Below are 22,118 nucleotides of genomic sequence, written 5' to 3'. Positions count from 1 at the left end.
TTCAACACTAACAACTTTTTAATATATAACCGAGTATGTTAAAGCCAGACGTTAAGGGCTAGCCTCCCGCATGATTCAAGTGGGTTAGAGGAGCGACACAAGCCAGTTTGGGTCTGCTGTAGTGCCACACGCTGTATTATAAGCCTTTGATTCGCCAAGACAATTCTGAAGTAATAGTTTACCGCCATACACTTCACTAGTTCCAGTACATGGAACTATGGGACAGAACAAGAAAGGGAAGGGAACGGAACAAGGGAAGGGAAAGGGACGCCACATAGGGAAGGGAAGGGAGAGAGGGAAGGGGGACGCAACAAGGGCCTGGAGCAGGGGGGATCCTCCACATGACAGCTCAAGTTCAAGAGACGAAGCTGGAACTGTATACCAAAAGTGAAATAAAACACACTGAAGTTTTTTTCTGATCAGTGGGAGAAAGATACTGGCAGTATGGGGCTTTAAAGTTTATTGAAGATTAAATTCTGCAGAACATGTAAATATATAAAGTAAGAATTAACAGTAACAATTCCAAGTCTGAGGACTAGATTTAACTTAAAAGGTACACCCGTAGTAAGTATGAGACCTTAGCCTATAGTGACATGGAAACTAATTCTGCAGAAACCTAAAGCTTAACTGGTACTAGAATTAAGGTCGAGTGCAAATGTGGAGTAATTATATAACACTAGGATATAACAGGCAGGACACAAACTAATAATTAAGTGAGAGACCACATAACACATAATGTACCCGACCAAGAGGCCGTAAAGACCTAAAGAATAAGGAGAAGGGGGGGGGTGACTACAAGTAGGGCTTACTAGCACCTAGACTGGGCAAAGTATTAGCTGCGGACAGCGGGACACTTGGGGACCGGCGCTGCACCCCCACCGCAGGCCAGCGGCCGGACACCCCCCCCCCCCCCCCCCCCCCCGGAAGGGCGAGTGCCAGCTGGCCGCATGAGGCACTCAAAGTGGCAGAGCAACAACGTCCCGTCTGACGTAGGATGTGAAAGCACTACTCTTCCACCTGCCGACTGCCATTATTTCTGATGTGGCGAGCCCGTCCCGAGACAGCATGGGTGGCCCTGCCGATACGGAAGGAATGCGGCGCGTAGTCATCTGGAGGCAAGCCTAGCGCCGAGAGGGCAGCGCGTAGGATCCTGGAGAAATCTCGCCTGGTGACAGGAGCGCTTGTAGGATCTGTGCTTGTAGGATCCGAAGAGTGTCGATTCCTGACCATGTAAGCGATACCTGGTCCAGTCGGAGCGTGCGTCGATTTTTTGTCGCGTAGATCACCTCCCCCGGGCTGAAAGATATAAGGCAGTAAGGGTGGGCAGAAGCGGCATGCAGTGTTATCGTGACAGGCAAGAGCACAGACGAGAGGGAAACCCTAGCTGAATCAATACGGAGACGAAAAACGGGGGGAGGGAGCCCGGCAGCAGGCATTAAGAGATTCCTTAATTAACAATCCTGGATGAATAAAGAGTTTTCCGAATAATTATACTATAGCAATGAAGGGGGCTAACGATTCTAAGAATCTTCCAGCAAACGGAAGGGGGAAGTACCTTTGCTAAGAGCAAAGGTGGGAGAAAGCCAATAGGAGAACAGCAAGGAAGCACAAAGCAACTATAAACAGGGGTAATACGAAACACTATAAATCTTGAATATAAACAATACATATACCAAGAACGGGTATATACAACAAAGCAATAAATACATAAACAATAAAATGGAATAAGAACCAATTCTTAAAGCCAAATCTATAACATGCTTGTGTCCTAAGCGGATGTAGAATGTGAGCGGGGAACATTACCCTTGGTCTCCATCCCATCTCTGCCTCCAGACGGGTGATAGGGCTGGATAGAAGCCAAGGAGTCTGCCTTAAGTGGCCGCCGAGTGTAGTCTTGTGTTAATGAGCGTCTGCAAGCCGCAGCTAGTACGCCGTGAACTTCGGCTACATCTTTTAGAACAGGAGCAAAGTGAAATCGACGGCAGGGAACTGTCATCCAGTAACTAATAAGGATAATAATAAGAATACAATGTCGTAAATAATCTTACAATGTAAGAATACAATGTAATATCTTAAATAACCGATGACGGCAAGTGCTGCAGAATGGAAGAAATTAAGAAAGCAACGCCAAACCATAATAACAATTTATATTTTTAATAAAATACTGGAATGACAGTAACGATACGGAATAATATTAATACTACCATATAGCCCAGCAAATAAGGGAAGATAATAGTATTAACGTAGGCCCTGGGCGGCTGCATCCCGGCACCGCTGCGTGCGTTGTAATGGTGATAAGAGGAATATCCGGTTCGCGTTCTCTTCCTCGCCGCAGTAGGGTGAGGAGGGGGGGGGGGGGGTTCCGGCTTGTCGTGGCTGCGAAAAATGGGAACAGAAGAAGCCGACGTTGTGCGCCAAGCGGGCAGAGCGCAGGGGAAGGAATAGCAGTTGGAGGTAAGGGCCCCTAACCTAATGATAGACGAGGTTAAATTAAATAGAATACTATTACGTAGTAGGAAACAACAATGGCGAAGGAACAAGAAGAGTAAAATAGCCCAGAAGGCCGGATGGCCAAAGAACGTTAGCGACCGTATGGCCAACAGCATGCTGGCTGCTGCTGGCCAACAACATGCTGGCCGACATCATGCTAACTGACTGGCTTGAGCTTACCGAAAGGAAGGCCGAATTAATGGCCAGTTTTTGCATGACACCGTGCGCGAGACCATGCTAAACTTCTCGGTAGCATTCCAAATGTATCTTAATGTACTGTCTATACGATGAAGAATGGGTGGTCAAATATAATGCACAATATTTTGAATATATAATGAGGGAAACGAGTGTAATAGGACGAAATAACCGGAGGAAAAATATGGGGGGGGGGACCCCACCCGAATGCACTGCAACTAGCGTACCCTAGCTGAAATTAACTTAATGGCACAGAGGCAAAGCAATAGATTAATACAAATCCTAATTGAAAGTCCCTTAATATAACAAATTGAACGTGAAACTTAAGCAAAGTGTAAATTGCGGGAAAAATTTGCCGTAATAAATACAAATCATAATTGCGAGTCCAACAATAACAAATTTAACAGATAAGCAGACGTACGTAGGAGGAACCAAGGGGACGTTTCCCACAGGCGAGCCCGCACGGCTGGGGGGGGGGGGGGGGGGCGGAAATGTCAGAGGGCCGAAGAGAAGATAACGTCGCCGAGGCGCGCTGGACGGCACACAACCCGGGCTGAGAAAGGACATAGGCCCAAAAGCGAGAGGCGATAACGTAGAATGGGAAGGAAGAATGCGGAAGTAAGAGGGCGAGACCGAGTAAACAGGGAACCAGGGGGGGGGGGCCAACCGATAAGCCGCGGCTCGCGCACCGCTGGCCATACCCAAACATACCTAGACAGGAAGGGGACAAGCATAAAAGTAACCCAGCAAAAGAGACAAGCAGCTGCCAAAGCATAGCCTGCAGGAGGCGAATGAGCTGGGGAAGGGTGACGAACAGGCCCGAATAACTTAAAGCAAGGGCAAGAGGCCCGGGACACAGCAACGAGCCCGACGCGTCTGAATTTACCCAAATCCTAAAGTCAAAGCTCTAGTAAACACCCGGAGGAAACCAAGAAAATATCGAAGCAACAGAAAAAGTTAACCAACCCAATGTAAAAACCCCAGAGAAGGGAGGGAAAAAGTAGCCTGAATAAACAAGCAAGAAGCAAGAGGCCCGCAACACCGATAGCAAGGCGAGCTAGCAACCTTACAGACGTAGTAGCAACAAGCGTAGTTGAACGACAGAGGAACCGGGGGAAGAACATAACAGCGAGAGCTAGGCGTAAACGAGGAGAAAATGAAAGGAACCCAACAACTGCAGGGCCAGAAGCATAAAGCAAGAGGCGAGGGCCCACAACTGCACCTCGCGCATCCTGGCTGCCTTGAAAACAACGGCGAAGGAAAGGGGACTACTAACTGTAGACACTGTCAAGGAAAAACAAAAGATGGCAGAGACAAAGATAACGTAAGCTAAATGTAACCTTTCGCCCTAAGTAAAAAATGTTTATAACAGAAATGATGCACGACACGAATGTAACTAATTAAGTAACAGGAATTAAAGAGGTAGGCGAATGGAGCATTTCGCCCTATAATAAATAGATAACAAATTTAATGACAAACATAAAATGATGCACAGCACGAATGTTACCAAATAAGATGTACAAAATTGTGGTAGGCTAAATGGAACATTTCGCCCTAGAATAAATAAAACCATTTTTACATTAAGAAAACGGAGGAGAAGCATAACAAATATAACCATATAAGTAACGTGAATAAACTGCAAGAGCTAAGCATAAACTACTGTAACTACCGAGGAAACTAGGCAAAAGTGCAGGGCCAGGAGACGAAGCTAAAATAAGGGCCCGCGAATACTGCAAATAGCACATCCTGGCTGACTTTACTTAATGACGTAAGGCAAGGTAAAAGTGGGCAAGCATACTGAACACAGCAACGCGAAATTAAACATGCGACATGAGCAAAGCATCAACTGTCGGAGTAAATTAAGGAGGCTGTTTGGGAAAAGAGAGTCCGTGGTAATCTGAAAGCAGGAGGCATGTTAGTGCTGAAATGTAGAACAGTTATGAATAGGGCAAGGCATGGCACGTGGTATCTGCAAGTACAAAATAAGGGTATACAATCGGCGTGTATATATAGCCATTTTTACATTAAGAGAACGAAGGTGATGCATAACATAAATATAACCAAATAAGCAACGTGAATAAACTGCAAGAGCCAAGCGTAAAATACTGTAACTACTGAGGAAACTAGGCAAAATGCAGGGCCAGTGAACGTAAAGCAAAATAAGGACCCGCGAATACTGCAAATAGCGCCTCCTGGCTGACTTTACTTAATAAATTACTTATAACTCTGCAAATAGGACATCCTGGCTGACTTTACTTAATGACGTAAGACAAGGAAAAGTGAACAAACATACTGTAACACAGCGAACGCAAAAAAAAAAAAACATGCGACATGCGCAAGGCATCGAATGAAGGAGTAAATTAAGTTAGGCTGTTGGCAAAAGGAATCCGTGGTGATCTGAAAGCAGAGGCATGTCAGTGCTGAAATGTAGAGCATAATTATGAATAAGGGCAAGGCATGGCACGTGATGTCTGCAAGTACAAAATAAGTGGATACAATCAGCGTGTAGAGAAAACAATAAACAATAAACACTACCAAAATAACATGGGCGTGTGGAAAACCAAGGAATAAACTCGAGGGAGAATAAGCGTAAGGGCACCTCCTGGCCGCCAATCTAAATGGCGGAGGAAGGAGACGAGCGTAAATGAATAATTAATAGGGAGGAATATGAGTCGCCCGCAGCCTCTTCCTGACGGCGCTTCGACGCCGCCATCTGCTGGAGGAGAACGTGCCCAGGGCAACATGGGGGCCACCCCCCTGTCCAGGGCACGCCCCTGGACTGGACGCCGAGGACTTAACGAACACCGAAGGAGACGAGACATCCTGGATTGCCGGCGGCAACGCCGAACCCAGGGCCTGTGGTGCGTACCGTTAGACGGAAACCTGCAGACGTCGTCGAGCTGATCTCGGGTCCGTGCTCCAACGCCAGCGTCTCCCTCCGACGTTGAAGAACGACAGACGACACAAGGCGGACGGGCAGGCGGACGAACGACTGAACTGCAACGTAGGAGGAATCCCTGCTACAACGGACGGGCAGGGCGCTTAAGACAAACACACCAGGCTACACCGGCCAGGCGGGAACGCCTGGGAACCAACCTGCCGGGCAACACCGGCCAGACGGAGGACATGGAGTAACGATCTTGGCTACCCCCCAGGCAAGCAGGACACGTGCCTGAGGGCCTGGACGACGGAAAGCTTGAAATAACACACCGGGCTACACCGGCCAGACGAACGTCTGGGTACAACATGCCGGTCTTACACCGGGCAGACGGACGTCTGGGGACAACTTGTTCGGCGACAACTCCGGGGAAGACGTACCTGGGGACTCCGGGACTCCAAAGGGCCTGGGACTAACTCCCCGGGCAACACGGCCGGGCGAGACGTCCGAGGGCGATGTGCCTAGCTGAGAACACACCACACACGCCAAGGACCCCGCGGCCTACCAACCAAGCGCTGCCACACGGCATGCTCAGGGCCTAGACGAAAGGGAGGGGGGGGGGCCGCACACAGGCGCGCCCGTACGGGCGCAAGGCAGCCCGAGCCCCGACGTGGGGAAGCCGTGGCGCAAAGCCACGTGGATTAGCACCCAAATAAGGGAACAGGAAGGGCAGAACACAGCCCAGCCGTGCGCTCCACGGAGCGCCGTGCCACGTGGCAGCACGACCAGGCGTGTGCCCCGTAGCAGGCCCGGGCGAAGGGCCGGAACCTGGCCACGAGTCGTCGCCAGCGGCGACGCATGTCCGCACAGGGAGACCTGACCCCTGGGGGGAGACCTGACCCCTGGGGACAGCCCAGGGAACCCGGCAGACCGGCAACAGGGAACACCCGAGGGAAAAACAGGAAAGTCGCAGAAGCACGCCCTGCCGGCCAGGCACGTGACGACCCGGCAAGGCATGGGCCCCAAGGCGGGGCCGCCATAGGGCCGCCCACGCCTGGCCACGTGTCGCCGCCGCCAAGAACATGTGCCCCGGGCGTAGGACCGAACCTGGCCACAAGCCGTCGCCGACACATGTCCTCGGACAAGGAGAAACCTGGCCCCCTGGGACAGCCCAGGGAACCCGGCGGGCCGGCAACAGGGAGCCCCGAAGGAAAGGCGGGAAGGACGCCGAAGCACGCCCAGACACGTGGTCGATGGCGGCGAGGCATGGGCCCCACGGCAGAGCACGAAGGGCGTAGGGCCCACCACGCCTGGCCACATGGCGACGCCGGCAAGGGCACGCCTGGCCGCCGACGGGGCCCCGGGCAGGGCGCGCGCCTGGGCACGCCACGCTGCGGGGCCCCCTGGACACGTACGGGCACGGCTGGACGGTGCCCCACCTGAGAGGAGACCGAACGCAGGCCACTAGGGACGCGGCCCGGCGCACGCCGACCCTAAGCCAGCCACGCGACCTGCACGGCACGGCACGGGGGCGCCCGACACGGGGCCAAGAAGGGCGCCCCAGCTCTCCCGGGAACTAACAGCAGAGAGCCCAAAGGACTAACTAAGGCGGCACACACGTACCGCGAGGGGATGGCGCTTGGCACACGCCGCACTGGGGAGGTCCTGACTAGAATTGAACAGAAAAACCTCACCTTGGGGTTAAAAGTGTAGGGCAGGAGGCCTCTGCCGGATCGGTCTGGGGTGTCGAGGGCCCCATGATGTCCGTGAGAGAGGTCAGGTACCGAGGCAGCTGGCGTGATGTCCATCTCGTGCGAAGTCGGGCGGCCGGGGAGTGGTTGCGAGGGCAGTGGCGAGGGCAGGCGGAGTGAGGGCAGAGCCCCTCTGTGCCCCCGTATTTATACGGCCCCAGACTGCCCGCGCAACGCCCCGGGAAGCGCTGTGCAAATGTTTCTTTCTCCCCCATCAGAAACATCCCCGCTTGCGAAGCAGTGGCCATTTGATTGATTGATTAAGATTAAGCTACCCAAGAGGTGGCACGGGCATGAATAGCCCGTAAGTGATACAATTTTTTTTTCTCAGTATTCTGAGGTTGCATTTTAACCATCAAGCTGTTATCGTGGGGGAGGATACTGCTTCAGTGTCTTTATGAGGGTGTCCAGCTGCTGGACACCTTTGTTGACCAGGAGAGTGGCTGTGTTGATGGCTTCAGGGTGGCCACTGCATGATTCAGGAACTCATAAGCTCTTCTAAGGTCATTGGTTGCTTCACATTCCAGAAGATTGTGAAGTAATGGCTTTTCTGTGACAGTTTGGCAGAAGATGCACTCTCTCTGTCGGGGTTCACCAATCTTCCAGTTGCATCTGTAACCTAGACGTAGTCTATATAGCCTAACTGCTATTTCCCTGTGGATTCCTTTTGGGATATTTAACCTTTCTAATTTGGTTGCCTGAAGATACCATGTTGCAGATGGCGAACCTTCAGCTATTCTCTGGTGCAGGTAGGCTTTGTTGAGATGTGAGAGTTTTTTGGTGATGATGTTTTTTATGTTCTCTAGACTGGGTTGAATTGTTTTATGTATCACTGGATGACGAGTTGCCAATTTAGCAATTTCATCAGCCTTTTCATTTAATGGGATTCCAATATGGGATGGGATCCAGTTTAAAGTTATGTTGAGGCCTTTGCCTTTAGCGACTGCTCCTCGATACAAAATGGTGGTAATTATTTCCACATTATCTTTCCACTGTTTTTGTCCTAGTATTTGAAGTGCAGCTTTTGAGTGTTTTGTGCAATCACATATGCGAATGCCTGTTGTATGGCAAACAGCTCAGTTTGGGTTGATGATACTAGTCCTCCCAGTCTCCAATATGCCTGAACGCTGGTCGTGCAAAGAGCAGCGCCAGCACTCTCATTTTCTGTGTCCACCGATCCGTCTGTGAAGATGTGGGTGGCTCCTGCTACTGCTATGCTATACATTTGCTCTTCTATTATGCGCCTTAGGATTGTCGGATCATAGGCAGCCTTTTTCATTGGGAGACTTTCTATTACTATTTTGAAAGTAGGCTCTTCCCACGGGGCGGAAGGAGTGTAATTTGGGTGTGGATGATCACCCTCTCTATCAAGAATCATGTTTTTTAAATGTAGTCTGTTTAGGACTTTTCCTGCTCTTACAACCCAAGAGTTTCCATTGTTTTGGCCTAGTCCAACCACCAAGGCCTGATCGTACTGGGATTAGTGGCCATTTGTCTCATCGTCCCTTTTATACCCGGCAGCCAACCAAACCCGGCCGCTGATTGGTTGACGTTCACCCTAAAACTCACCCCCCGTTGGTTAACATTTTGCGAGTCTGAAGTGTCAATTAACAATGGCCAACAGCCACTCCTTCACTTCCCCAAATACGAACGAGTCTCTAATGAACCAATAATGATCCCCAGCTTGTATGTTTGAAGTTGTTAATTTCAAAATCTAATTCACAAACCAAATACAACATTCTATTGTAAATGTTGCAACAGAAAGGTACAACAGAGCAAGATTTGCAATAGAAACGGCAGTGAAGTAGTAATCGTCCGTCAGTCAAGGACTGTTAACGGCCGCTCAACAACTACAATATACAATATATGCAATAACAGACTAAGAAACCCAACAACCCAAAGTTCCTGACACAACACTGAATGATGTTAAATATTTGCTTTCAATTGACTTTAAATATTGCTCGTTAATGCCAAATTGGGTGATTTTAACTTACTGAAGTGTGAACATTTATGTATTATAATATCTATTAACGTCCAGGATGACATTGTTCAGAATATTATTCTGCACAAATTACGTCCTAAACGATCATTTCGTGACGTCGGATGGGTCTTCGGCGCTCCTCTCGTCCTCAGAACAAAACTTATCGTCACCTTCCTCGCTCTTCCTGTCTCCGTCTCCCTAAGGTACTCCTTATGCGCCTGGAGTACAAGTCTCAAGACGAGTCTTATAGGATGTTGGGCGGTTCACAGCTCCTTCCTACACGGCCTCTACAGCTCCAACCTCTTCCGTTCTGCCTATTAGAGCTGTATGTTTACCAAGAGATTTATAAGCTTATAACTGTGTTATCGTAACCTCCACCTCACCACCTCAGACGACCACAGCCAGACAGTAAGAAAGGCAACAAAGACCGTCTCGGGGTACTAAAGAACATCAACAACGACAGGATAACATAACACGACATTGCCTCTCACCACGACAAGTCTGTCACGTGACACTAGAGCCTCTGATGTTGATACCTCTCTAGTCTTCCTACTTGGGAACCTGTACACTAAACATTGCTACCTTCAACACTGCCAGTGTATCCTCAGGATGGATATAGGGTCAACAACTAGTCACTCGAAGTATATGGGGTCCACTAGCATCCGTAGGATAGGTATGGGGTCCACTACCACCTATAAGATGTTAATGGGGTCCACTGTTGGATGAGTATGGGGTCCATTATCGCCGACAGAATGGGTATGGGATCCATTACCGCCCACCTGTGTGCGGTAGGGGACCCCATACCAATCTTTTGGATGGTAGAGGGGACCCCATACTTAACCAATGGGAGGATTTGTAGGCCCCATACCCATCCTACCGGTGGTAGAGGACCCCCCCTTACCCATCTTGTGAATGGTAGTGGACCCCCTACGCATATTTCTCCTTTAGAAACTTGTGTCAGTAATCATTCAGAACCTTGTATACCTCATATGTCAGATCAATACTGGAATATGCGGTTCTAGCCCGGAGTCCACATCTAGTCAAACACAAAACGAAGCTAGAAAAGGTTCAGAGTATGCCACCAGGCTAGTCCCCGAGCTGAGAGTTATGAGCTACGAGGAAAGATTACTAGAACTGAACCTCACGACACTTGAAGACAGAAAATTTAGGAGAGACATGATCACTATCTATAAAATTCTCTGACGAATTGACAGGGTAGATAAACTGTTTAGCACGGGCGAGACACAAACAAGGGAACACAGGTGAAAACCGCCCAAATGAGCCTCGGGGACGTTAGAAAGAATTTATTCACTGTCAGTAGTTAACAGATGGAATGCATTAGGCAGTGATGTGGTGGAGGCTGACTCCATACACAGTTTCAAGTGTAGATATGATAGAGCCCAGTAGGATCAGGAATCCGTAAACCAGTTGTTTGACAGATGAGAGACGGGACCAAAGAGCCAAAGCTCAACCCACATAAGCACAACTAGGCGAGTACACCAGAAGTGGGAATGGAAAAATGCAATTATCGTTCAAATTTGAGCAATCAACGTATTCTGCTGTCCACGGCGATGGAACGGATACTACTGGACGCGAGGAAGGGTTGGTGCCTGGAGTTGGTGGTGTAAGTAATTATCAAAATGCGGCACCAAACCGGGAAGGCTATGTAGCACCATCAAATGACGGAATTATCAGAGGGCGCTAAATATCACCAAGAATTCTGGTGGTGTAGTAGAGCAGCAGGCAATAATAATAGTAATTTGTATGGTCACGTATGTGCTAATACTAGACCAATGTGCCTGATGGGGTCCGCTATACAAGGTGGTCTTTATTGAAACTTCAGACTGAGAATTATTATATTTTCTAGTTATTTTCTTAATATCTTGTTTTCTACTTGCAATGTATCAGGTCATCAGATGATTAAGGAAAATAAAATGCTACTGGAGTAGATGATCGTGTATTGGAGTACAGTATCACAGGCAGGACAGACGGGAGAGTCGTGAAGACAATGAGGACTCCGGTGCCATTACCTCATAACACCTGGGGACACCAGCGTTAGCACTCGCGTCCTGAGGGACATGCCGCTGTCTGCTGCTTTAAGCACACGACCCATCCCTACACACACACCACTCACCCCTGCACCCCAGTCTATATCACATGCTGGGATCCCACAGTTTTAACACCGTTAACTTATTCCCTGGTGTTACTCGACCCCATGCTACTGGCTAGGGGACACCGACAGTGTTGTCGCGTGGTGCAGATGTGTCTGGTGGAAGGGTGGAGCAGCAGGCACAATGGCCTTACCCTGAGCTCGCTGGCCGTCACACTCACGGTCTAGGATGTTGATCTCACCGAGGACATCACACGTCACACTCGTAGCCAAGGGTGTTGCATTTGTGACTCGTCACAAATGCAGCCAAAGGTGGGTTTATGGCCAACGGAATCATGCGCGAGGCCAAGGGTTATCACCTCTAGCACAAGCATGATGCCCATTCCCCGTCCTACCCCTCCTTTGTAACTGCAGCCAGTTACAGAGGAGGGGGCTAGGAGGCTGAGAGGAAGGATGGTCACCAAGTTTCCTCTCTTCAACATGACTTGGCTCACAGACTGGTTGATCACTGGCTTGCCATTATAGTATAAAAATTCAGAGATCACTGAAGGTATTACAAATCTTTCATTATCGTTCCAATAAACGCAAAATTAAACAACAATGAAAAACTGCCATCTACAAAGTTCATGCACAGCAATGGCTACGACTTTACTCAGATTTTATATACAACATAATCTTATATATTTATTTATATAAATGAAAATATTTTACAAAAAATCACAACCTGTTTTAAACAGGGATCACAATAAAACTTACAATAACTTAAAAATTTCATTATTCTCTTTCCGGTCTTTACCATCATGATATGGTTACAGGACAAATAAGGCAGACACAGGAGGAGAATAGACCATGATAATAGAGCTCAACATGGTAAGTCAAAATGACTGTAGTACTTAATGTTAATAACCATGGTGCCCACCAATGTTATATAGACCATGGATGATGGAAATATTAGAGGTTTGCATCTTAACCGAGGCAGGGAGGGCTCGAGTACTGTATGTGGAAGCCACACACCATAACGGTAGTACAATGGAACAAGAGACGCATGCAGACCTCTACCTTCAATTCCAAGTCCCTATGAAGGCTAAGTAACGGAGAAAAAAAAAAACTACTACTTTCTAAAGTAACCCAGAACCTCTGACATCCAAGCTTCCCGTGACAACAGCCTAATGACATATATAATCCTGTAAGTATCCCGTTGAGGTGATGCCATATATAGCAACTTAAATCAGGGCAAACCAGAGGGCTGCACTCAAATTATTCCAGGTCTCCCTACACACACCACCCATGGCTGACACCTGCGTAAGTAAAAGTGTGTTCATAGTAAGGAACAACATCCTCCTGTGTAAATAGTACTTTAGTTAACCATGTGGGGCCATTGTACATATATTGACGTAATCGACAATTAGTAGAATTTGGTACTATTCTGTTTATAATCAGGAAAATATCAAGCTTATAACCAAACATAAATATCCTAGAGACGCCTAAGCAAGAGGCGTTTCAGAACTGTACGAGGGGTAAAAGCTTTAGTCATGTGGGTCAAGGTTTAACAAAACTTAGGAAGGAGGACCCTCCATGGGGGCAAGGATGGAACGACACGAGGGAAAAACACTGGTAACACAAACCAAAAGAGAACCTTGCAAGGGAGACAATCGTACAGAAAGAGGTAGGTGATGAAAGGGAACCGGGACCACAGGATGGGTAAAGGTCAAATTACAACATAAGCAAGAGTGAAGATGATGATGGGACCGCTCAAAGTAGCAAAGATAGAAACGATCACGGCGAACCTGCAGGGACAGGATGCCAGTTTCAACATACAGGCATAGAGTAGGAATCGAACAAAAGGCATCAGAGCTGAAGCGCAACCCAGTATGGTGAAGAGCATCAAGACGGCGAAGAGGGAGAAATGTCCTTCTCGACACATGTACCAGTATGGGTGGGGGTTAATAATGACAAAGGTGTCCACCAAATAAACTAGGTGCTTATGGATTTATACATTATCAACACTTGTAGAATTAACATGACTGATATCAAAATACTTAGTCCACGTAGCAGGACCAAACAAAGCTTGGAATGTATTAGAACCGGAAGGTAACATGCGAATGCAGAAATGGTGCCGAGCACCCTCAGTAAGAGGATGGAGGGGGGGGGGGTAAAGACGCTATTGTTAGGAGAGATGGAGCCATTCCAGGTGATGTGGTTGTCACCACTGGGGGCTTGGGGCTCAACCTCACCACTAGATGGGAGGGAAGCAGAGAGAGCGAGTCAGGAGTCAGAGCAACAGCCTGGTCTGGGCCCAATGTAGAGGGAGCTACAGAGCCCACCTTTCCTTCACAGTCCGACTCAGGTGCCTGGTCGCCCACCCCATGAACCTGGGTAAGAGAAGTCGGTTCAGTTTCCATACAGCATTAATTCCAAGTCTGGGTCCTAGAGCCAAGGGACACCACCTACCAGGGAGGCCGAGCGCTGGGGAGTGCAGGAAGGGTGCGTCGTCCCCAGCGATGCTCCCCCTTTTCAACAGGGGAATCCTACTGCCTCGTCCATTCTCCCACACTGGTGCAAAGACCTCATTCTTCCTTAAGTTCCAGCCTGGACACCCAATCATCCAAGGGCAGCTCCTCCAGCGGGAGGTCCACTGACTCACAAGACCCCTACTTGCGTGTTCCTTAGCATGTACAACACCCTGGGTGGGGCAGGAGAGGGGGACCAAGGCAAACCCTCACTGGCCCCCAGGGAGTCGTACCTGGTTGATACGGTTCTGGGAGTTCTTCTACTCCCCAAGCCCGGCCCGAGGCCAGGCTCGACTTGTGAGAGTTTGGTCCACCAGGCTGTTGCTTGGAGCGGCCCGCAGGCCCACATACCCACCACAGCCCGGTTGGTCCGGCACTCCTTGGAGGAATAAATCTAGTTTCCTCTTGAAAATGTCCACGGTTGTTCCGGCAATATTTCTTATGCTTGCTGGGAGGACGTTGAACAACCGCGGACCTCTGATGTTTATACAGTGTTCTCTGATTGTGCCTATGGCACCTCTGCTCTTCACTGGTTCTATTCTACATTTTCTTCCATGTCGTTCACTCCAGTACGTTGTTATTTTACTGTGTAGATTTGGTACTTGGCCCTCCAGTATCTTCCAGGTGTATATTATTTGATATCTCTCTCGTCTTCTTTCTAGTGAGTACATTTGGAGGGCTTTGAGACGATCCCAATAATTTAGGTGCTTTATTGCATCTATGCGTGCCGTATATGTTCTCTGTATTCCCTCTATGTACGTGAGCCTCTTCACAATGACAAGGTGACACTTTGGAGGAGGAGATTTATAAATAAAAAAGCTGAATTTAGAAAATATGGACAGAACTAATAAATATAGATGGATTTGGTCCAGATTTTTTACAAAATTTGTTGTATCAAGGTCTGATTTTCAGGGTGCTGCTAGTACTACAGAAAATGCAAGGTAGTGATAAACATGTTTTAGTTAAGATTTTAATTCATATTGCTAACATTCTAATAATGTATAAAGTACATTTAATTGTGTTATTTACAATATCACTTTGAAGAGAATGTTGTCCTACCACATTTCAGTTTGCATGGTACAATGAGATAAAAATGAAATTAGCTTCTACAGAATTTACATAATGGAGAAAAAAAGGTACATTTTAATTTATTACTTCATGAAAGTAAGAGGAAGGGAAATGAATTAGTCTTCCAATTTCAAAAATAAAACAAACATGCAGACAATTCTACCACACCCGTGGTAAAGGGTGAATATGAATGAGTCTTTTCTTAAAAAATGCATGCAGTAGAACAATTTTAATTCTAATCATGTAATGATTTAACAGAGTAAGAGATTCAAGATTTTATAGGACAATTTTTTTCACAAAGCACAGTCGTACTTATTTGTCATATTTTTTGTTTCACAATAAGAAACCATCATTTAATGAAATGCAAACTTGTAAATCTTCAATAATACAGTTCCAAGGTCAAACAAGTCTCCATGGAAGACCACAGAACATGCCACCAACTATAGTTGTCCAAGTGTGCAAATTCACATTCTTTACATAACTCAACAAAAGGCATGTAAATAAAATATTTCTAAATTGTATTTACAGGTATTAGAGTGCAGTCTGCAGACAACATAAGTGAGAGCTAGTAGGTGGAGGCTGTGTTTCACAAGTCAACTTGGGTTACTTTTAACGCCTCAACACGTACTACATTCCAATGCTAGAGAATGAAGCTCTTTACCTAATTTTCAATACATCAGTATCACTTGAACCATTAAAATTGGTGAACCAAACAAAACATACAGAAACACGGTGACAAAATCCATCCCTGTAAATAATAAAGTCATCATTAACACGGTAATATAACTTGACAACGTTTATGTTTAACCACATCTTCACTGCATGTTTAAAGGAAAGTAACAACAATATGCACTCCCACTATAATTTGTATTACTCCCTAATAATTGGCAAGTTCCATCTTGCCATAACACTGCCAATTATGTTTCAACTCGTCACAGAAAAAATAACATTTTTACCAAAATATTCAGCAATATTAAGAAATTGCAATTTAAATTGCTGTCTGTCTGTATGTATGAAATATGAATGCATGCATTGAGCTGAATTCCACCAACAACATTCTCAAGGGTAATCACATTAAATGACAATATAGCAGCTTGGATAACACCCACATACTACAAAACTGTATGGGTATGAGCAAAATATTTAGGGTGTGAAAAAGGATCACTCGGAGTCTAGAATTTGCAAGAGATGGGTTTATTTTTTTTAATCTCCTTAATAGTCATGAGGTTGTCTTCCAAATGAAACATTAAATAATAATAATAATAATAATAATAAAAAGATGGCTCTTGCATACATATACTAATTCACATGACATTACTCATAGCAGATGACCCTTCAAAAAGAATTTTAAAGCAATACTTGGAATACCACCATTAGCATTGAATGTTGCTGCAGAGGATTTTTGTTATGACATCACAAAATATGAAGTAAGATTAAGAGCAATGGCACCACAGTGGTTCCAATAGTCCTGCATAAATTACTGGAATGTTTAATCTCTACATTTTGTCCTTCAATCACTGAACTAGCATCTTCCATTAGTTTTCATTTCATAACTTTATCACACTGTTCACATTTTCTGAACTTACTATAATACTGTAGCAAATGTTTTTATAGGTAGCCATTTCCAAATAGTTTTCCATGCGGCACCGTTCAAAATACTTCAGAACGTACAGTATGTCTTTACCTAGATATTGACAGCTAAAATTGCCAGTCTATTGAAATACATATTACATTCTGCATACTATATTATATTTTACAAATCACAATACTGTACTTAAATTGCCTCGATCCACTTTAGCTATACAGTAAAATACTCTTTCTTCACAGCCATTCCCACCACAAATACAGAAATGTTGTATACTTTGAACAAAAACTGGGCTCATGTACTCTTACAAACAAGGTTTTACAAAGCAGTTAAGTACTGGCAAGCAAATGTCATCAGTTATCACCACAATTACTTAAGATTCGGCCTTGTGTGTATTATGTAACTGCAGAATGATTAGTTGACCTACATCATGTCTGTGTCATCACGACACAGCTCACAAAGGCCTGATACATACAACACTTTGGTTACATTTTTAGTAATACTCCTCATCCACCATAAATATTTATCAACACTTGAAGGTACTGTACCTAATTATATATTTACAAAACACTTTCTTGCCCACATGCATCAGTAGTCATTCTCCCCCCATTCATGACCAGCAGTTCCATCGAGGTCGTCGTCATCGTCGTCTTCATCCACACACACCATCACACGGTCAATTACTGTTAAAATAAAATATCGTTACAAAAAAATTAAATCCACTGAGCATTCATCTAAGAGTGACAAAATTACAGAATCTACAGCAATGTAATTAAAAGTTTTAATATACAATAACAAAAGGAACAGGGAAAAAAAAAAAGTTCTTGGAAACGTTGATAAAGTTGCACAAAACCTGACTGCCATAAAATGATAAATACAGTTCACATTACTTACTAACCACCATTAATACAAATCTCACAAGGGCCATCAACAATATTTTATATTTTGCTAACCCAAGAATTGTGTGTAAAATTTATAACAAATTGATTAATTTCTTGTGATACTTTAAAGTATCGTTATATTAGCAGTTCCTTAACAACTGCATATGTCACGTTGCAAGAGTATAGAGATGTACACAAAGTGCACTGTGCAATAATGGACTGCAACAAACAAAACAATCGTCAACATGCACATTGTACAATAATATTTCAAATAATAATTTGAGATTAAATGCTAAAGATTTATATAACAGTTCAGTTCAGTACAGTATTTAATAGATACAAATGCCATGTTTAACAAAAAAAATTTCTTGGGATAAAAAAAAAAAGTTATGCAGAAAGAACACGATCCAAAGGTGGGTGATAAGGGCTGCTGGATTTATTTCATAAAAATGTCAAAATTTACAAAAACAATTATCTAGGTATGAAGGTTATTAACACCTATGAAAAATATAAATACTTCGATATTAAGGCAATTAACATTGAAAACAATCTACTAGATATGAAGATTATGAACTATGAAAAATATAAACACAGTACTTGGATATGAAGGCAGTCAACACACATGAAAACTGCCCTCAGTGCAAGTTGAGTGGGATCAATGTGGTAGGAAGCTGTACTTTATTAAATCACTGCAAAAAAGCAAGATAAAACTGAAAAGATGAAGAGCAAAACATGGTATGGTCTGCTGGTGCCCACAATAATTGTTTGTATTCGAAGAGTTACGCAAAATTAGGGGTTCTGGAGGCCAGAAGTCCAAATTAACTGAATTAGCCTCATTGATAACTTGTGCTTGGAACTAGATCGAGCCCCACAAAATGTACATTACTGTACAATAAATCCTCAATTTACTCAAGTTTGATTTTTTTTTGTTTTTTTTGCATGTAAATTAACAGCTTTTGAACATTAATATTTGAATACCTGGAGAGGTAGCTTATTGTTAAAATTATATCCAGTCATCCCTTGCTAGAATACACTTCTAGAAAAGGTATCCGCTACTTCAGAGTCAAATACACAGTAAGTCAATATATGAACCAAATTTGAATACTTCTGATCACTTAAAATAATGAAGAGTAGAGTAATCCATCAATCACCCCATGCAAGTGATCATTGGACTCATGAGAAAAGTAAATTATTCCACTATAAAAGCTCCTGGTTAGTAACTAAACACTATCAGACCACTGACAAGCGGTAGGTAGATCACCTCACCAGGGTCAGAGAAGCCAGAAGTCTTCACTTAAAGCCTAAGTCAAAGAAATCCACCCAGGACCAAAAGAGGACATAAGCAATAAAAGAATCAGATTGGAAAGAGTTTTTCCATTTGACTTTTGCCTGATTTCTGAGATAGGTCCCCTTTGATGTTTTCCCTCACCAACTCCCTATGAAATAACTTGCCAGAAGATGCTCAAAGAAAAAATGAAGAAACTGCAGCCTACTGTCCCACACCAATGGCAGACCAGGAAAACATGCTCAACACACAATGCCTGAAAAGCAGTCAATATGAAGGTTAGCCAGGTGTTGTTAAAAGTAAAATCATTGTGCAGAAAGAATCTGCAGTCAGACAAACTTGACCAACACATGAAGCATCCAAGAAAAACGATCATTATGATATTAAAAACACATTATGGCAAACACTCCAGCAGGACTCTGATGGGAAGGAACCAGCTGCCTGCTGAACTGATTTCACCCAATGGCCATATAAAGCAGGAAAAAACTGCCCCTCCATGAAGAAGGCACTTGCCAGCCACACACAGGACAAAGCAATGCAAGCAAGGTCAGAAATTTGAACCCAAACAAGGCAAAAAACAGATTTGGGCAACAGATCTATGAAACAATGGAAGAGCTAAAGTGCACAAAGACTGGAATTGAGGCAACAACTCACAGGTAAAAAGGCTGCACCAAAGTGTGGAAAGGAGATACTCCAGCAAGTACCCCCTTCCCCCCAGCAAGTACTCTTGAAGCAAGTTTTTGTTTCCAGAGCAAAAACAAACATGGAGGGAAATAACCAGAGTGGTCAGTGACTTCTGGCTAAGGTGGCCACTGGAAATGTAAGCCCGGAGACCCTGGAGAAGTGCCAGCTGGAAAAGGGAAGGAAGGATGGAACACAATCTCTCACAGCACTCATGACCAAGGATACAACATACTGAACTTGGAGCTACCATCCACCCAGAAATGTGGCTGAAGGCATGAAGAACACAGGAAGACACTTTGCAGGAACATAGGAACATACCAGTATAAGTGGCAAGGCACAAACACAGGAACACAGCCAACATGACCACTCCTAGAGGTCTAAGGTAGGCCGTAAAAATAGAATACTTACAGAGTAGGGTCCCACCAGGGATTCTGAAAATCAGAAAAATTGAGAAACACATTTGGGAATCAGAGGCCAAACTCCAGAACACCATACCTAGGGCACCGGAATGTCCCAAGTGGAGCCCAGGAGTAGGAAAGAAACATCCAGGGCACACATCCAAGAACCAAAGAATGCACCCAAAGACGACTTAAACCTAGGAAAGGCAACCAGGAACATGGGGCCAAATCCAGGAAAAACAAGAATACCCACCAGGACCTCAGGACACTTCCCTAGAGGTTATCTGGAGATAATTTCGGGGCTTTAGTGTCCCCGCGGCCCGGTCCTCGACCAGCCCTCCATCCCCAGGAAGCAGCCTTTGACAGCTGACTAACTCCCAGGTACCTATTTACTGCTAGGTAACAGGGGCATCAGGGTGAAAAACTCTGCCCATCGTTTCTCGCTGGCACCCGGGATCGAACCCGGGACCACAGGATCACGCGTCCAGTGTTCTGTCTGCTCAGCTGCCGGCTCCCCAAAGAGCCAGCGTTACCTTGGACATTATCTTGGGGAGCCTTCTTTTTCCTCCAAGAAGCAAGGAAAAAAAATCCTGAGAGCCAGAGTTACTGTACTCATACTACCAGAGTAGAGGTACAAGTCGACAACTGAAGCACACTGAAGATTATGCCAAACAGTAGCAGCAAATATGGCCCCAATCTGCAGGCCCTGAACAAGGTACAGAACCCTAAAACAAAGTTTAAGCAAATAGCTATATTCAGAGAGAGAAACTTCCATGTTCACTTCACTTGTGTTGCTCAGTAAAGTAGTTGCTGATAGTAGTCCACAACACTACATATCCATTATTATTAATCTTCCAACACAAATCCAATTTACACTTTTGCTAAAGGAAAGTTAAAAAATGCTTGGTCTCCAATGTTCTGGCTGCACCTATGGCAATGCTACCCTTCACTGGGTCTATTCTACATTTCCTACCAGAATCTACTGTGCCAATAAGTTTTAATTTTGTTGTGCACAGTATGAACTTGACCTTCAATTATCTTCCATGTATATGTGATCTCTCTTTCATCTGTTCCATAGTATATTTTATAAATTCCTTTCTTGCTTATATTGACTGAGTTAATTACAACATATTCCCAAGTCAGAAAATGAATACACAAAACATATTTTGTCCCTATTAGAAAAATAATCATAGCTGGAAATACCAGACCTTTTTTTACATGGGTAAATATTTTTATTATTAACCACTTATTAACCAAATTACATCCCTGATTTTGCTACAAATATTTAATATTGCCGTGACCCTACTCACTTCATGGGCTATCACTTCAATAGCTTCCTTGATAAACTATACATATCTGCTTTGCAAGATAAATCCTTAATTTCTTACCTCTAGGATCTGGCTGCCTGTGTCAACCCTAATTTCCAGCTGTATGTGATCTATAAAGATACATCTGTGCATTGTCCTAAAAGATCTTCTTTAATTGGCCTCTGATCCCTATTACTTCCTATTTAAAAAATTGGTTATCCAATAACATTTCCAGTATTCTATCTCTGGGATCCTAGGCATCAGACTGGTTACATTTGAAGTCACATTCAAAATCTACAAACTCCCGTAAATTATTCCATCTCATTTCATCATTAATCAAAACCTTTATTTCCTCCTGTGAAGCTACACCAACATAAAAAATGATGACCATCTCTGGGCATGGTAGCATCTTATAAGATGGTATTGAGAAAGGGACCAGACAACTTAAAAGTCCAAAATGCCAAGAACACAAAAGTTAAGGATATCTAAAACACACACAACATTGATGCATCAAATAAACAACCACTACTACATGCAACATATTCAGTTTTTGTCCTTGCAACTGTAACAGCCTGTCAATAACACTTCAAGTCTTGTCTACTTCCTTGACTACAATAAACTGAGATCTAGCCAGCAATTAGCAGGTATATGTATTGCACTTTAAGGGCCATAGTTTCGAACTGTATATTAAGCAGAATTAGATTCATTGTCAGCGTAGATAAATAATATCTGACCAAAGAATGAGTATCTTTAATGTGTTACAAGTTATTCATAATTCTGTATATGGTGTTAGATAAGGAAGTAATTCTTTGGCATTAAGTAAATATGCACGTTATTCCTATAAACATTATGATTCTAAATTACATTCCCAACATTAGCATGCAGCATTCTATGATCCACATATGCTGGTTTTGTATTACATTTATCTCAAATCTATGAACCAGTGTATTTAGAAATAAAGTGCACTTTAAAACAAAATCTTCATTCCCATAATA

The 22,118-nt window shown here is 44.6% G+C and overlaps 1 protein-coding gene and 1 long non-coding RNA gene across 14 annotated transcripts in view; both read right to left on the bottom strand.

Annotated features, from left to right (window-relative positions):
- Positions 1 to 443: 443 nt before the first annotated feature.
- Positions 444 to 8,773, bottom strand: LOC138368610 (uncharacterized). The gene is made up of 2 exons (XR_011229609.1): positions 7,258 to 8,773; positions 444 to 2,003 (listed from the first exon to the last, which is right to left on the bottom strand). It is a non-coding gene; the product is annotated as an uncharacterized lncRNA (long non-coding RNA).
- Positions 8,774 to 14,871: 6,098 nt separating this feature from the next.
- Positions 14,872 to 22,118, bottom strand: part of LOC123756416 (dentin sialophosphoprotein) — a 170,538-nt gene continuing 163,291 nt past the window's right edge. For all 13 annotated transcript variants that reach the window (XM_069331165.1, XM_069331168.1, XM_045739555.2 and 10 more), the window contains one exon: positions 14,872 to 17,251. In XM_069331165.1, the coding sequence (XP_069187266.1) occupies positions 17,157 to 17,251 (95 nt within the window). In that variant the 3' untranslated portion in view covers positions 14,872 to 17,156. The remainder of the gene's footprint in view (positions 17,252 to 22,118) is intronic.

The sequence above is a fragment of the Procambarus clarkii genome, chromosome 25 (genome assembly GCF_040958095.1).
Source record: "Procambarus clarkii isolate CNS0578487 chromosome 25, FALCON_Pclarkii_2.0, whole genome shotgun sequence".
In the NCBI taxonomy this organism is placed as follows: domain Eukaryota; kingdom Metazoa; phylum Arthropoda; class Malacostraca; order Decapoda; family Cambaridae; genus Procambarus; species Procambarus clarkii.
The sequence above is the reverse complement of the archived record's forward strand: the minus strand, read 5'-3'. Positions and strand labels throughout refer to the sequence as shown.